We start from the raw sequence: 15193 nt of genomic DNA on the forward strand, positions 1-15193 counted from the left end.
ACATCCATACATGACCACTGGAAAAACCATAGCCTTGACTAGAAGGGCCTTTGTTGGCAAAGTAATGTCTCTGCTTTTTAATATGCTATCTAGGTTGGTCATAACTTTTCTTCCAAGCAGTAAGCGTCTTTTAATTTCATGGCTGCAGTCACCATCTGCAGTGATTCTGGAGCCCCCCAAAATAAAGTCTGACACTGTTTCTACTGTTTCCCCATGTATTTCCCATGAAGTGATGGGACCGGATGCTATGATCTTCGTTTTCTGAATGTTGAGCTTGAAGCCAACTTTTTCGCTCTCCTCTTTCACTTTCATCAAGAGGCTTTTGAGTTCCTCTTCACTTTCTGCCATAAGGGTGGTATCATCTGCATATCTGAGGTTATTGATATTTCTCCCAGCAATCTTGATTCCAAGCTCGCGTTTCTTCCAGTCCAGCGTTTCTCATGATGTACTCTGCATATAAGTTAAATAAGCAGGGTGACAGTATACAGCCTTGACGTACTCCTTTTCCTATTTGGAACCAGTCTGTTGTTCCATGTCCAGTTCTAACTGTTGCTTCCTGACCTGCATACAGATTTCTCAAGAGGCAGGTTAGGTGGTCTAGTATTCCCATCTCTTTCACCTAAATCCCTTGTATAATCTAAATCTCAGTCTGCGTGTACTCAGGAGTGCTATGGAAAGGGTTTGGGAGAGAGAGGTCTAGGTTCTAGAAGGGTTTCCCAAATTCAGATTTTAAGTCCTGCCACATAAAAGAGAAATGAGAGAACAGAACACAGGTTCTGCTTTTAAAACATGGTTACCCTGCCCAATGGAAAATGTGATTCAGTGAATGCCTGCGACCTATGCCAATAAAACAGGCAATTCCTCACTTGCATGGGTGGAGAATGTAGCAAGGAAAATGAAGGTTCAGGTTGGACCTGGCTTTGAAAAAATTAGAGTTGAAGTGACTGGAAATAAAAAAATAATAATGTAGTGCTAATTATAGTGCAGACATTGAGTTAACAGTTTATAAGGATTATTTCATTCAATCCACATGACCCTGGGAAACAGGTGCTAATACTGGTCCCATTTTACAGAAGATGAAATGGAGGCTGCAGGGATCATGTAACTACAAATGTCCACGCATCGAGGAAGTGGCAGTTCTGAAACAAGCCCAGGCGTGACACCGAAGTCCTTGACTCCAAGTGTCCAGTAAGACGTCACATTTTAAAGATCTTGTGGAGGCCACTTTATGCGTCCTCCTCTGGAACTGCACCGTCTGGTTGTTTTCATAGCTCTGTTACTTTCAAGCTCTCTCACATGTCATCTTTTCACAAAATGTACCGTAGAGGGACTATGATCACTGGAGATGAGACAAATGGGGCCACGACTGCCTAAGTAGGTCATGGAGTTAATAGCGACAGACCCAGGATCAGGATCTCTGGTCTCCTCAACTCTCTGGGTTTCCAGGGGTCTCCAGCATGGAAGGAAACTGACATACAAATAAAACCAGGTTGCAGGCCAGGCATCTGCCTTCTCCAACAGAGCTCACCGTGGCTGGGAGCCTTCATGACCATGCTTCAGAAGACTGGCCACAATCCTGTAGCACTGGCAATTCTTTTTATGTTATAGAAGCCAACTGACAGAAAAGAGCATCTCCAAGTTTCGGTAAAAAGTCAGAATTTAAAAGTTTGCAGGGAATTCTTTGGCAGTCCAGTGGTTAGGACTCAGAGCTTTCACTGTTCTGGGCCCAGGTTTGATCTCTGGTCAGGGAATTAAGATTCCAAAAGCTGCGCAGCGTGGCCAGTTCAGCTCAGTTGCTCAGTCATGTCTAACTCTTTGCGACCCCATGAATTGCAGCACGCCAGGCTTCTCTGTCCATCACCAAATCATGGAGCTTGCATGAATGTGGTCAATAAAATGAAATAAAACTTTCTAATTGGAACCATTTCTCACCTAAGCTCCTGACATCTCTTGATCCTGGTCTTTTGGTACTAGAATAAGTCACAGGTACCACTTTTGGGTGACAGGTCAGGCTGTGAGCTGACGTGTTTTCTCTGCCTGTTTTAAAGTTGCTCATCCTTCAGTGACCTCCTGAAATGTCACCTCTTCAGGGAAGGCTTCCCTTGGCTGGCTCTGATATTTTTGGCAGGCAGATGTGTCCCTGCAGCCCATGCATGACTGTGACCCTCTATCCACAGGCAGGGGACACTGTAGTTGTTTACCAGTTCCTCATGACCTATGGACCGAGAGCCCTTCGAGGCTCAAAGGGTCTTCATGTTCACGCACATGCACTTGGTCCCTACTTGAGACTGCTGAACAGATGAATAAGTGTGTGTTTGGCTGCTGAAACACTGAAAGGCTTTTACTGCATTACAATATGGTGACAAAAACCTTCACGGATTTTTTTGCTTCCCACTTCTGCTTCCTTCTTGCCTGTTTTCTGAATACCAATAAAAATGTATTAAGCTCGATGGAAAATTACAAATCTCTTGCTGGGTATGGTTTCTAGATTCATTAAATTGAGCCCTGGGAGAAACTAAGCTAATACAATTCTGAAGCTAATCTCGCCCTGAAGTCATTCCATAAATCTGATTAATGGGTCACCTTAAGACCACAAGCACAGTGGCTATATTAAAAGAAAATGCTCTAACAGGATTGTAATTCTGTTAACAAGGATTCTGCTGTTTGCAAAAAGATTTGCTCACAGTATAAATAAGTCTAGGCTGGATGATGCATGGGATTAGGGGAAGCAAAATTCTAAAGGTCCTAGTATTCAACTGCACAAAAATGAAGACATTTGACATCAGTTCCTCAAATGTGTGAATCAGAGACAAAATAGATAGAACTAGTACTTGAGATATAAGCTTTTATAGTGTTTCTCAGGGAAAAAAAATGTCCTCTCAGATCTTGTATTCTTTGCCTGAAATTCTGTCATATACCATTGAATGGTAGAAGTGAATGCTCCTCACCATCAGTTATTTATCTAACATTTTCTGGCTTGCTATTCTGGGGTCTTTCATAGAATTAATCCACTTCAGGGTTGGAAGAACTTTAGGGATTTATATTACAGAATGTTCCAAGGTGTGTCTGTTCCTGTTAATATGTAGAAAATAATTCACAAGGACTTGAAGCTCAGAAATATTTTAAGATGACAGTATTGAGGACATGGAGGTGGCCTCTCCAACATCTGCTCCTCCTTCTCTTGGAAATGACTCATGTTTTCGTTAGGATTTTTCACCTTCCCTGGGAAGCCCATATGCTTTCAGGGAGGTGAACCTTCTTCCTGGGCTCTGTGACTCAGGTATAACTTAATTAGAATAATCTCAGCTCCTGCTCACAAGGATTGGTTAAGGGATGGGCATGTGATCCACTGGGGTTCTAGAAGGTACTAAGAGGTAAAGAAGATCTGGGGAGTAAAATTCCTGAACCTTCTGAGAATGCCCCCAAAAGTCCTTTTGTTTCTCCCTTTGCGGGTTATTTTATGTAGATGTGAAGGCTGGAGCTGCTGCAGTCATCTCATTACCATGAGGGAAATCTGCTTGAGGGTAAAGATGGCATAGAGGGGGACCAAATGAAAAGGACAGCTAAGTGCTACAGCTAGCATACCACCGATTGACTGACTGAACTATGCCTGATCACCTGCCCACCTCAGGACATTTGTAGTGACTTGAAGAAGCACAAGCTGGAATCAAGATTGCCGGGAGAAATATCAATAACCTCAGATATGCAGATGACACCACCCTTATGGCAGAAAGTGAAGAAGAACTAAAAAGCCTCTTGATGAAAGTGAAAGAGGAGAGTGAAAAAGCTGGCTTCAAGCTCAGCATTCAGAAAATGAAGATCATGGCATCCGGTCCCATCACTTCATGGGAAATAGATGGAGAAACAGTGGAAACAGTGTCAGACTTTATTTTGGGGGGCTCCAAAATCATCACAGATGGTGACTGAAGCCATGAAATTAAAAGACGCTTACTGCTTGGAAGAAAAGTTATGACCAACCTAGATAGCATATTAAAAAGCAGAGACATTACTTTGCCAACAAAGGCCCTTCTAGTCAAGGCTATGGTTTTTCCAGTGGTCATGTATGGATGTGAGAGTTGGACTCTGAAGAAAGCTGAGTGCCGAAGAATTGATGCTTTTGAACTGTGGTGTTGGAGAAGACTCTTGAGAGTCCCTTGGACTGCAAGGAGATCCAACCAGTCCATTCTGAAGGAGATCAGCCCTGGGATTTCTTTGGAAGGAATGATGCTAAAGCTGAAACTCCAGTACTTTGGCCACCTCATGTGAAGAGTTGACTCACTGGAAACGACTCTGATGCTGGGATGGATTGGGGGCAGGAGGAGAAGGGGACGACCGAGGATGAGATGGCTGGATGGCATCGCTGACTCGATGGACATGAGTCTGAGTAAACTCCAGGAGTTGGTGATGGACAGGGAGGCCTGGCGTGCTGTGATTCATGGGGTCGCAAAGAGTCGGATGTGACTGAGCGACTGAACTGAACTGAAGAAACAAAATCTCTTCATTGTTTAAAAGTGTTTGAGCTGAGGTTTCCACTTCTTGCCGTAAAGAGTATCTCAGCTGACACAACAGTTCAATAAAGTTGGATAATTCCTTACTGAAGGTTCTCCCAGAATCTTTATTATTAACGTTTATTTGTTTGACTCAAGAGATTTATAAAGTAATTATTATTTTCCAGGTTTAATTGGCTGTGGGTTCTGTTCTTTCAAAGTTCATCCCACAGGACAAGATCTAGTCTGACTTCTGGGTTTTACAAAAGTAGAAGCTGAGACCCAAAGATTTCAAGGACTTTTCTAAGCTACCACTAGTAGTTAGATACAGATCTGGACCTAGAGTATAGGCCTTCTGACACCAAGGCCTGCGTTCTTGCTTCAAGTTCATACCACCTCTCTACAGAGATGTTCCCTCACTGAAGATAAATCTTCAAAAGGAGAATCTAATTATTCTTTTGCAGCGATTCTAACTTCCTCTAATATTATAAAGTGAAAGTTACAAATTAGGGGGCTCAAAGGCAAAGTAAGAATTTTAGATCAAATAAAATAGGTCTGAAGTTTTAAAAAATGTATCAGTTGTCAACACTTAAAAAATCAGGTTATTTCAGAACTTGCCTGGAGGCACAGTGGTAAGAATCCACTTGCCAGTGCAGGGGATACAGGTTCAGTCCCTGGTCAGGGAAGATCCCACATGCCAAGAAGCAACTAAGTCTGTCTGCCACAGCTACTGAAGCTTGTGTGCTCTAGGGCTCACAAGCCACAAATACTGAGCCTGTGTGCCACAACTACTGAAGCCCACACGCTCTAGGGCCCAGAGCCACTACTATGAGCCTGTGGGCGGCAACTACTGAAGCCTGTGCCCCTAGAACCTGTGCTTCGCAACAGGAGAAGCCACCGCAATGAGAAGCCCACACATCAAAATGAAGAGTACTTCCTGCTTGGCACAACTAGAGAAAGCCTATGCAAAGCAACAAAGACTTAGCACAAAGCAACAAAGTCACAGGACAGCCCCTATTCCAAAAAAAATCAGGCTATTTCAAATAAAACTGTTAATTTCTGCTGCTGCTAAGTCACTTCAGTCGTGTCCGACCCTGTGCGACCCCATAGACGGCAGCCCACCAGGCTCCCCTGTCCCTGGGATTCTCCAGGCAAGAACACTGGAGTGGGTTGCCATTTCCTTCTCCAATGCATGAAAGTGAAAAGTCAAAGTGAAGTCACTCAGTCGTGTCCAACCCTCAGCGACCCCATGGACTGCAGCCCACCAGGCTCCTCCGTCCATGGGATTTTCCAGGCAAGAGTACTGGAGTGGGGTGCCATTCTAGCTCCCCCTAATATCATTCAAACAGTCTGGCAACATTAGGCCTGTTTTTCCACGTGGTAAGCAGCTGGAGCTCAGTGGCCAGTTCTGTCTCCTAAGATGAATGCATGCCCCGCCTCAGTTTGCCACAGTTCCCAGCACTCCCTGTTGCATCCTAGCATTGATGTCAAGTGTCAGTTGCCATCAATCAGTATGTCAATAATATTACTTTCTTTTTTTATATCTAGTCCATTCCTTTTAATCACTTGCCTGGTTCTTATAGTCAATTACTTCATAATACTGGAAAAATTAAAATTTCCCAAATTGAGATACTATAAAATCTTTCCAAGATTTTACAAGTTTGGAACAACACTGAGTTAACCAAAGATGAACAGATTTGTTGTAATCTTTTCTTAGTCTTTCATGAACCATGGGTCTAGGAGGGCCAGTGTACATTTCTCTGTTCCTGAATTTTTTTTTCCCCAGAGACCACTTCTTGTCACTATCATTCCACTGAACACACTTTGGGAAATACTACCACAAAACTCCCTTATGTAAACAATAAGAACCTACTATATAACAGAAGTAACTATACTCAACATCTTGTAATAATCTATAAATGGAAAAGAATCTGAAAAAGAATACATAGATATGTATAATTGAATCATTTTGCTGTATACTTGAAACTAACAGACTGTGAATTAACTACAGTTCAGTTGAAAAAAATAAGAATTTGTATTTATATTATCAATAACCAAAAAGTCTTCCCCAGTACATATAGCATGATATAAGCATTCCCAAAGTAATTTTTAAGTCCTGACAACTATGATAATCAAGTATTGAAATAAATTGAACTTAGATTCTGGTTTTCAAATACTCTCTGGGTTAAACTATGATTCACTAAAATAATTAAGAATGATCAAACCCATTATTATTACTAAACATTGATGTATAACAATTTTTAGAAGATATCTCTGAAATTGTATTATTAAGAAAAAAAATAAAATGATATTATATGTTTGAAAAAATAAAAAAGAAAAACCTTTATGTCCCTCTCTACCAGTGGCCTGGGAATAAATGTCTTTTTCTCTGGATTGTTATCACCTCCATTTATTGCTGTTCTTCTGGAAGTTATTTTGAGAGCAGAATGACAACAGCCTGGCCTGTATCAGGCCAGCACCCAGCACAGGTCAGTCTGACTGACATTGAAATTACCCCAGAACAGGCCCATTTTTATGGGATTCTCTGAACAGAGCAGGGAGAGCAGGACCAAGCTGACTGAAGTCCGCACGTGTCCCTGCTTCACAGGGCATCTTCTATGGGAAAAACAACAAAGGAAACAAAGGAGAAAGACAGAAAAAAAAAAAAAGCCCAAAACCAAACGCAATGGGGTAGTGGAAGGAAGGGTGTTGAATGGTGACAAGACAGAAACAATGCTTTCTTTAAAAAAAAACGTCTCCTTGGGAAAAGTGACACACTGCAACAGCTATTTTTTCTCTCTTAATAATTTCCTTATTCAAAGCTGAGGAATGATTCAATCTCAACTCTAGGTATTCAGTGTGCTAATCACATTCAACAGTTAGATCTAGCCGGGGGCGGGGAGGGGTGAGAACATCAAGGCTTCAGGTTAATATTCTTAGGTATGCAACTGTGGCCCTGCGGGCACAGGAACCAGAAGCTCATCTTTTGCTGAGGGGAGGGTATGGAGGTTCTCTTAGGGGTGCCCGAGGGACAGCTGAGTCCCTTGCATTACGTGATCTCCTGAGAAGCTTCCCCAGGCTACAACTTTCTGAGTGGAGTCTGGCTCTTAAACCCTCTCATCAGTCAGCTCCAAGTCGATAAGTTACATGTTTTTCCCCAGGGAAGAGGGCTTCTTAGAAAGCAGCAGCCCCTGAATAGTTGTGAGGCACAGCCTGGAGCAAGCTCCTTTCACCCCAAGAAGGACCAGAGTGACAGTACCAACTTCTGCTAAACTGGGATCCATGGTATCAGAGGGAACAAGTCAGAGCGACGGTGCTTCTCAAGAGAGATGGACTTTATTCTCACTTGGCAGAAAGTCAAGCCCTCACCTGCTGCAACTGACTGACTCATCTAAGGCATCTCATTGCCAGACCAGAAAGCACTCTTTGTCACTGAAATCTCACTGCAAGCCCAGACTCCATTCCCTTGCTTCTTTCTGGACTACAGGAATTGTCATAAAGTTGAGATACGTGATAATTCGACTATCTTCCCTTACTGATTGGGAGCATGTCCTTTTCCCAACAACCCAGTCTGGCTATTGACTCAATGGAGTATTTCTAAAACCACAGCATATATAAAATTATGTTATATGGCATGGCAAGACAAGTGGTGAACCGTTTTTGTTTGGGCTGGGACATTGGAGAGAGAGCTTAAGGGCAGTCTTGATGAAGCTAATATGAGTTTTACATTCTAAAAATAAAGCCATGACAGCTTCTATACTGACTGTCGTACAACAGGAGCAGTGTTAAGTACTTTATAAGGATTATTACACTCAACTCTCATGACCACCTCAGGAAGTGTTCCAGTTTTACAGATGACAAAATGAGTCTCAGAGAGGTTAGGTCACTTGCCTAAGGTGTTAATCAGAGTTAATGACTGATGGAGACAGAGTTCAATGTGGGCAGTGTGTCCGGGGCTGATTCTCTAATACTGTGCCTACTACTCCCCTCAAAAACAGTGATGCCACTTTTCTCTGAGGGTCTCTAAACATGCTCCAACATGCTCATGGCCACACTCAACCAAAATGAATGTGAATTTATGCAAGATTCTTAAACACCTAACACATTTACACAGCAAAGGAAATGTCACATAAATAAAGATCTCCTAGTTTTAATAAATGATGGACTCAAATCTCAATTTCTTTTGTTTTCTGTTTTTCCCCATTGTGGAGAATCAAACAGCTTCACTACAATGAAATAATGCTATCTCCCTACCCCATCCTTTCATAAACAGCTGCTGCGGTGGCAGCAGCCACAGAAAGATCAGAGCTGGGGTCAAGACTTCCCCGGGTGTTTGGCTTTACCTGCTATAGACGAGGCACTCTCGGCTATTGATCACTTTATCAGATTTGTACCTCCGGAGGTCTTCCCAAGCATCCTTGATGGCAGTGACCGCCAGGATGATACAGATTGGTATCACGCTCACCTCTGGCTGGAATGCATTGAGCACGGGGATAAAATTCAGAACCACGATGGCCACAAAATAGAAGTTGGCAAACCGGTGCAGCTGCTCGAAGATGTTCTTGGGTATAAAGGACAACACAGTGTACTTGCTGGTCTTGATTTGATTCCCACGATAATGTCTGTTGGGGTTCTCTTTGTGGGCCCATCTTTCAAAGAGCAGGTTGGAAACCACTACTCGTTTCTTGTCTTCTTTCCTTTTCCGCCTTTTCTTGCCTTCCTTTCTCATTTCTGCTCAGTCCTGTCTCTAATTCTTATAGCAGGACACTCGAGTTTCCCATAAAAGAGGTTCTTTTCTGATCATTTCCATTGTTTAGCTGCCAGCAAGTGATGACATCTTTGACTTGCCTTCTTGGCTGAAAATTTTTCTCTACTTTCAGAAGGAAAACTAAAAATAAAAAAGCCGGTATATAAACACTAAGGGAGAAGGATGACAGGAAAGAGCTTGCAGAGAACAGGTGTGTATCCACTGGTTACTTCCTTCTACTTGTTGAGACTCCACCTGTCGGAATGCAGACGTCATTCACAGGTAGCTTCCTTTTCCACCCCAGGCAACCCAGAACAGGTGTGCCAACTCTGGGTCCTAAAACCTACCTGGTTAAGTTCTAAAGGCAAGGATTTACAGCCAAGAGCCACAGATGCTCTAAAAATAGTATATATTTTCTGGTTTGGGAGACATTTCTCATGAGTCTTCAAAGAGCTGTTCCTGAAGTTGGTCTCCTGAGATGATTCAGTCAATTTCAGAGTTTAATTCTTAAAGAAAAAAAAAAAAAACACAACTATCTATCTCTCTGTCTACTATTTGGCTGTGCCAGGTCTTAGTTGAGGCACTTGAGATCTTCATATAACACTTGGGACTTTCAAATGTGGCATGCAAGATCTTCAGTTGAAGAATGTGGGATTTACTTCCCTGACTAGGGATTGAACCTGGGTCCTTTGCATTGGGAGCATGGCATCTTAGCCTCTGGCCCACAGTGGAAATCCCTAGAGTTTAGGTCCTGAGCTTTCTATCCTCCTCTTAATAATGTAACATCCTAGGTTTAATAATATGGTGTTTATAAAGAAAGAAAGTGAAGTCACTCAGTCGTGTCCAACTCTTTGCGACACCATGGACTGTAGCCTACCAGGCTCCTCAGTCCATGGGATTTTCCAGGCATGAATACTGGAGTGGGTTGCCATTTCCTTCTCCAGGGGATCTTCCTGACCCAGGGATCGAACCCAGATCTCCCGCATTGTAGGCAGACGCTTCACCATCTGAGCTACAAGGGAAGGCCTAATATGGTGTTTACATGAGTTAAATTAAGGTTTCTAAATCTCAGCACTAGTGAAATTTTGGGCAGGATCATAATCTTTGTTGTGGGAGGTTTTCCTGTACATTGTAAAATGTTTAGCATCATCCTTGGTTTTACCCACCAGATTCCAGTAAGACCTTCCTTCCCAATATGGCAACCAAAAATGTCTCCAAAACAGTTCAGAAGTTCCTTGCATGGGAAAATAGCCCTGGTTGAGTATCACTGAATTAAGTGAATTTAAAAAAATGAAAGTGAGAAGAGAGACCAACTTTTTGAGGATGCTAATAAGTTTACACAATCCATTTGCCACAGAGAAAATAGAGGAATACTTGCCCTTACCGTTCGTATATCTGGATGTTGGAGCAGTTTATCTGTCTATCAAAGCGGTATCTCCTGAAGTCCTCCAGGCCATCTTTGACCATGATGATGAACAGGACGATGGCCAATGGTAACATGGTGATTTCCCTGTGGAAGACTTCCAAGGTGGGCATCCAGTTCAGAATCACCAGGAACAGGAAATAGAGGTTAGCCCATCTGGAGAGGGCAAGAAAGGTGTGAGTGAAAACCATGGAGAAGAAAAAATATGGTTGATACACTATTTCTTCCCTACTACTAGCTCTTACTAACTAATATGACATTCTCTTTCAGTGTCACCTTGAACGTCACGGTAAGGGCTTTGAAGTCAAATCCATCTAAAATGAAGATAGTACTATGTACTTTATAGGTTTCCTATACATATTGCATGGGAAGATATTTACTATGTATGCAATAGAGGGTTCCAGAGTATAGTAGTTGCTCGATAAATGGTAGGTGCTAATAATTACAAAATTTAGGATAATGTCTGGATGCATACTTTGCTTTATAATTAAAATGTAATCTTGCCTATATTATCTCAAAACAATGACTTGCAAGTTTTAAGCTTTCCAAGGTACATCTTGCTCCCTCTAGCCACAGGGCCTCCACACATAAAGGTCTGTCTGAAAGAACATTCTTCCGGCTCCCTTTTCTGACTTCTCTCTGCCTCTTTCCACCTGGTTAATGCATTCTTTTCTTTCAGATTAGACTTCTACTGTCCCTTCCTCCTAGAAGTCTTCCTTGACTTTCCTAACTAGGCCTGATTTCTCTTGTATTCATTCTAACAGCAACACCTACCTCTCCTTGGAAGTGCCTATCTGAATTACAGCTTACACCAATTTATATAACTTCTGGGCTTCCCAGGTGGCACTAGTGCTAAAGAACCTGACTGCCAATACAGGAGACATAAGAGACACAGGTTCAATCCCTGGGTTGGGAAGATCCACCAGGGTAGGAAATGGCAACCCACTCCAGTACTCTTGCCTGGAGAAGCCCATGGTCAGAGGAGCCTGGCAGGCTACAGTCCACAGGGTCACAAAGAGACATGACTGAAGTGACTTAGCATGCATATAATTCCTAAAATTAACATCTGGTTTCCTTCATTAGCCAACATAGTCAGGACAATGCATCTTTGTGTGTGTGTGTGTGTCTCCCTCATATATCTCTAATACACAACACAAGAGACCTAACACCGAGTCAGTCCAGTTCAGTTCAGTCGCTCAGCCATGTCCGACTCTTTGCGACCCCATGAATCGCAGCACGCCAGGCCTCCCTGTCCATCACCAACTCCCGGAGTTCACTCAAACTCATGTCCATTGAGTCGGTGATGCCATCCAGCCATCTCACCCTCTGTCGTCCCCTTCTCCTCCTGCCCCCAATCCCTTCCAGCATCAGAGTCTAACACCGAGTAGAAACTGATAAACATTGCATGAGCAAGTGAACGAATGACAAAGCCTCCCAAGGCACATGCATCTGGATACTAAAGGGAAGGTAGCCCAGAAAGCAGCACTTCTGAATTCACCCAAGTGGCAAACGCAAGGTTAAAGCACACAGCGCTCAGCCAGGCGGTCGTGTACCTGTGAAACTGCTCCAGGAGATTCTGGGGCAGGAAGGTGAAGAGGGTGTACTTGGTTGTGCAGATTCTGTTGCTGGAGTATCGCCTGGAGAACTTCGCCCAGTCCTGGTGAAACGCGTGATTGTTGGGGAAAACGACCCGCTGCTGCGCGGGGTTGTAGTTCCGCGCCTCCTTCTCTGCGAGCAGCAGCGGCGTGGCTTCTGACGGAGACTGGGAGCAGCCATCTCTGACGCGCCGCTGCCACCGGTGCCAAGACGAGTCCACTGAGAGGGCCATGTCCGGTAGCAAGCTCCGGTCTGAAAAAGGACACAGGAGGTTACCGTGGTCAGGAGAAATATGTGTTGTGTCAGCTTAAGACATGGCTATGCTTAAAAGAAACAGGTGGGATATTGGCCCATCCATGTGTCTATCCAAAACCAAGATAGGCTGTGGAACATAAGGTGAGAAAAATAGGTTTAATTCCTATAATCCTTATATGATAGAGTGAGAGACATTCAGCAAACAATCACATAGATAGTGATTTCCCTGGTCGTCCAGTGGTTAAGAATCCACCTGTCAATGCAGGGGACACAGGTTCGATCCCTTGTCCAGGAAGATTCCACATGCCGGGGAACAACTAAGCCTATGCCCCACAACTACTCAGCCTGCACTCCGCAACAAGGAAAGCCACTGCAGTGATAAGCCTGCACACTGCAACTAGAGAAAAACCCCTGCTTGCTACAACAGAGAAAGCCTGTGAGCAGTAACAAAGACCCATCACAGCCAAATTAAAAAATAATTTAAAAAATCACATAAATAAAAGTACCATGAAAGCACTTAAGCTGGTGGGTGGTATGGGGAGTAAGTATACTCACTGGGGCAAAAGCATAGCCAGGAGGGCTATGGCCCCAGGGATCAGAATTCTAGCTCTGATTCATCCCTGACTCCAAACTGTCCCTTCACCTCTCTGGTGTTCAGTTTCCTCACCAGAATATGAGGAGATCTAGTCTTGCCTGGAAAATCCCATGGGCGGAGGAGCCTGGTAGGCTGCAGTCCATGGGGTGGCTAAGAGTCGGACATGACTGAGCTACTTCACTTTCACTTTTCACTTTAATGCATTGGAGAAGGAAATGGCAACCCACTCCAGTGTTCTTGCCTGGAGAATCCCAGGGACGGAAAAGCCTGGTGGGCTGGTGTCTATGGGGTCGCACAGAGTTGGACATGACTGAAGCGACTTAGCAGCAGCAGCAGTCTTACTCAACTTTTTTCACAAGCTTTTTGTGAGGAACAAATTAGACAGTATATGAAGTAAGTGGAGATGTGTCTTAAGGGGAAAGATATTTATTCTTTAGGTTTTCTCTCTCTCTAAAGTTTTTGATACTGATGATATTTAAGAGAACCTCATCTCTTAAATGAACCCTCACAAGAATAATTGGTGAAACAAAGGAGAAAGTTTATTTCTAGGAAATTTGGGCCTGAGGTGAGTGGACTTCACTAAATGTGCTTCTATGAACATGCGGGGTTTTTCTGCTTTGGTTGTCAGGGGCGGGGGTTTCTTTCTCTCCTTTCCATTTGGTGGTTTCTAAAATTAAGTGCTTAGTCTGAGATGGAGGAAGCAGGCTGCTTTTTCTAGGGTATTCCAGGTTCTGAGCTCTTCTAACAACTTATTGACTAGAGACATATTAATACATCTTTTTTACCTGAACATTATTGACCAGAGACATTTAAATATTCACTCATATAACAAATGACTAGCCATAGGTGTTAATTTCTGCAAAAATCCCCCAGTCAATAACATGTTAACAGAACCTATAATCAAGCTTCCAAGGTTCCTTTGGGCCATATTTTGCTTAGAGATCCAGAAGAATCTATTAAAATACATAATTTATAAGGCTAGAAGTTGTACAGAGTTTTCTTCTCACCTAGTAGGCTTGCAGGATGATTTTCTTTTGAATAAATGGATGAGTGAATGTCAGGTATTATTAATCTCACAGTGACCAACTCCATCTGTCATTGAAAATGGGATTCACTAAAGGAGAAAAAGTTCCATTTCTCGTTTAAATGGTAATATTTTATCTTCCTGTTGCTCCTATGATCTGACCCTTATCCTAATTCTCCTCATGACTTTAATCACTCCGAATGATTTCCAATTCATAGACCCCAAGGCTGCAAGAAGCTCTTCGGAGATTTAAGTGAGCCCTTGTATCAAGCATGAAAAAGTAAATGCAATTACTGATGCCCATCATGATGTGACCAAAAGCAATATTTTGACAGCTGATAAGATTGAAATAATAATATATATCTTTTTCCTCATTATTAAAATAAATGTCCCTTTTGTGGATTCTTTTTTAGAAAATATTATTATTGTAAAAGAAAAGGAAATGAAAAGATCATTCATGAATAGAATAGAAAATGCAAATGAGAAATCTTGCCTTGGCTAATGCCATACATATGAGACATCTCTCAGTTTTATGTGATAAGATCTTCATAACGGAAGATTGGATTGATATGGGAGATGCAGGTATTTTAGGTAAGGTAATTTAGAAAGTCCATTTATCATATCATGTTCCTTTTTTTCTTTATTAACAATGTTAACTAAGCTTCCATAAAAATGAAGCAGATATAAAATGGATGTCAAATTAGTAGATGAAAACTTGATGAGGAGCTGAATATCCGCATAGCTTCAAAGTCTCTTTCCTTCAAATTATTAATTACAATTGTTTTAAAAAAGAGAAGTACTTTGTAGTAGAGAAATGTGGCAGACACCAGCTTCTCCAAGAGATCAAAGCAAACATCACCTATTTGGGGATAACTTGATATCTTAAGCCCCTTGACACAATATACTGAGAAGGACATCGCTTCTGTGGAAGTCACAGGGAAACAATGAAAAATCTCAAACTGAGGGCTAGTCTACAAAATAACCAGCTTAGGTTTTTCAAATGTCAAAGGTCAAAGAAAAGCCGAGGAACAGTTTCTGATTAAAGAAGGTTAAAATGTCATGTGAG

At 42.5% G+C, this 15193-nt stretch overlaps 1 protein-coding gene across 1 annotated transcript in view; it reads right to left on the reverse strand.

Moving 5' to 3' along the window:
* Window positions 1-12485, reverse strand: part of ATP10B (ATPase phospholipid transporting 10B (putative)) — a 137636-nt gene extending 125151 nt beyond the window's left edge. Inside the window, exons 1-2 of the mRNA XM_052644143.1 lie at window positions 12211-12485; window positions 10619-10813 (exon numbers count right to left, since the gene is read on the reverse strand). Of these exons, the coding sequence (XP_052500103.1) occupies window positions 10619-10813; window positions 12211-12485 (470 nt within the window). The remainder of the gene's footprint in view (window positions 1-10618; window positions 10814-12210) is intronic.
* Window positions 12486-15193: the final 2708 nt, after the last annotated feature.

This window comes from Budorcas taxicolor, chromosome 7 (genome assembly GCF_023091745.1).
Source record: "Budorcas taxicolor isolate Tak-1 chromosome 7, Takin1.1, whole genome shotgun sequence".
In the NCBI taxonomy this organism is placed as follows: Eukaryota; Metazoa; Chordata; class Mammalia; order Artiodactyla; family Bovidae; genus Budorcas; species Budorcas taxicolor.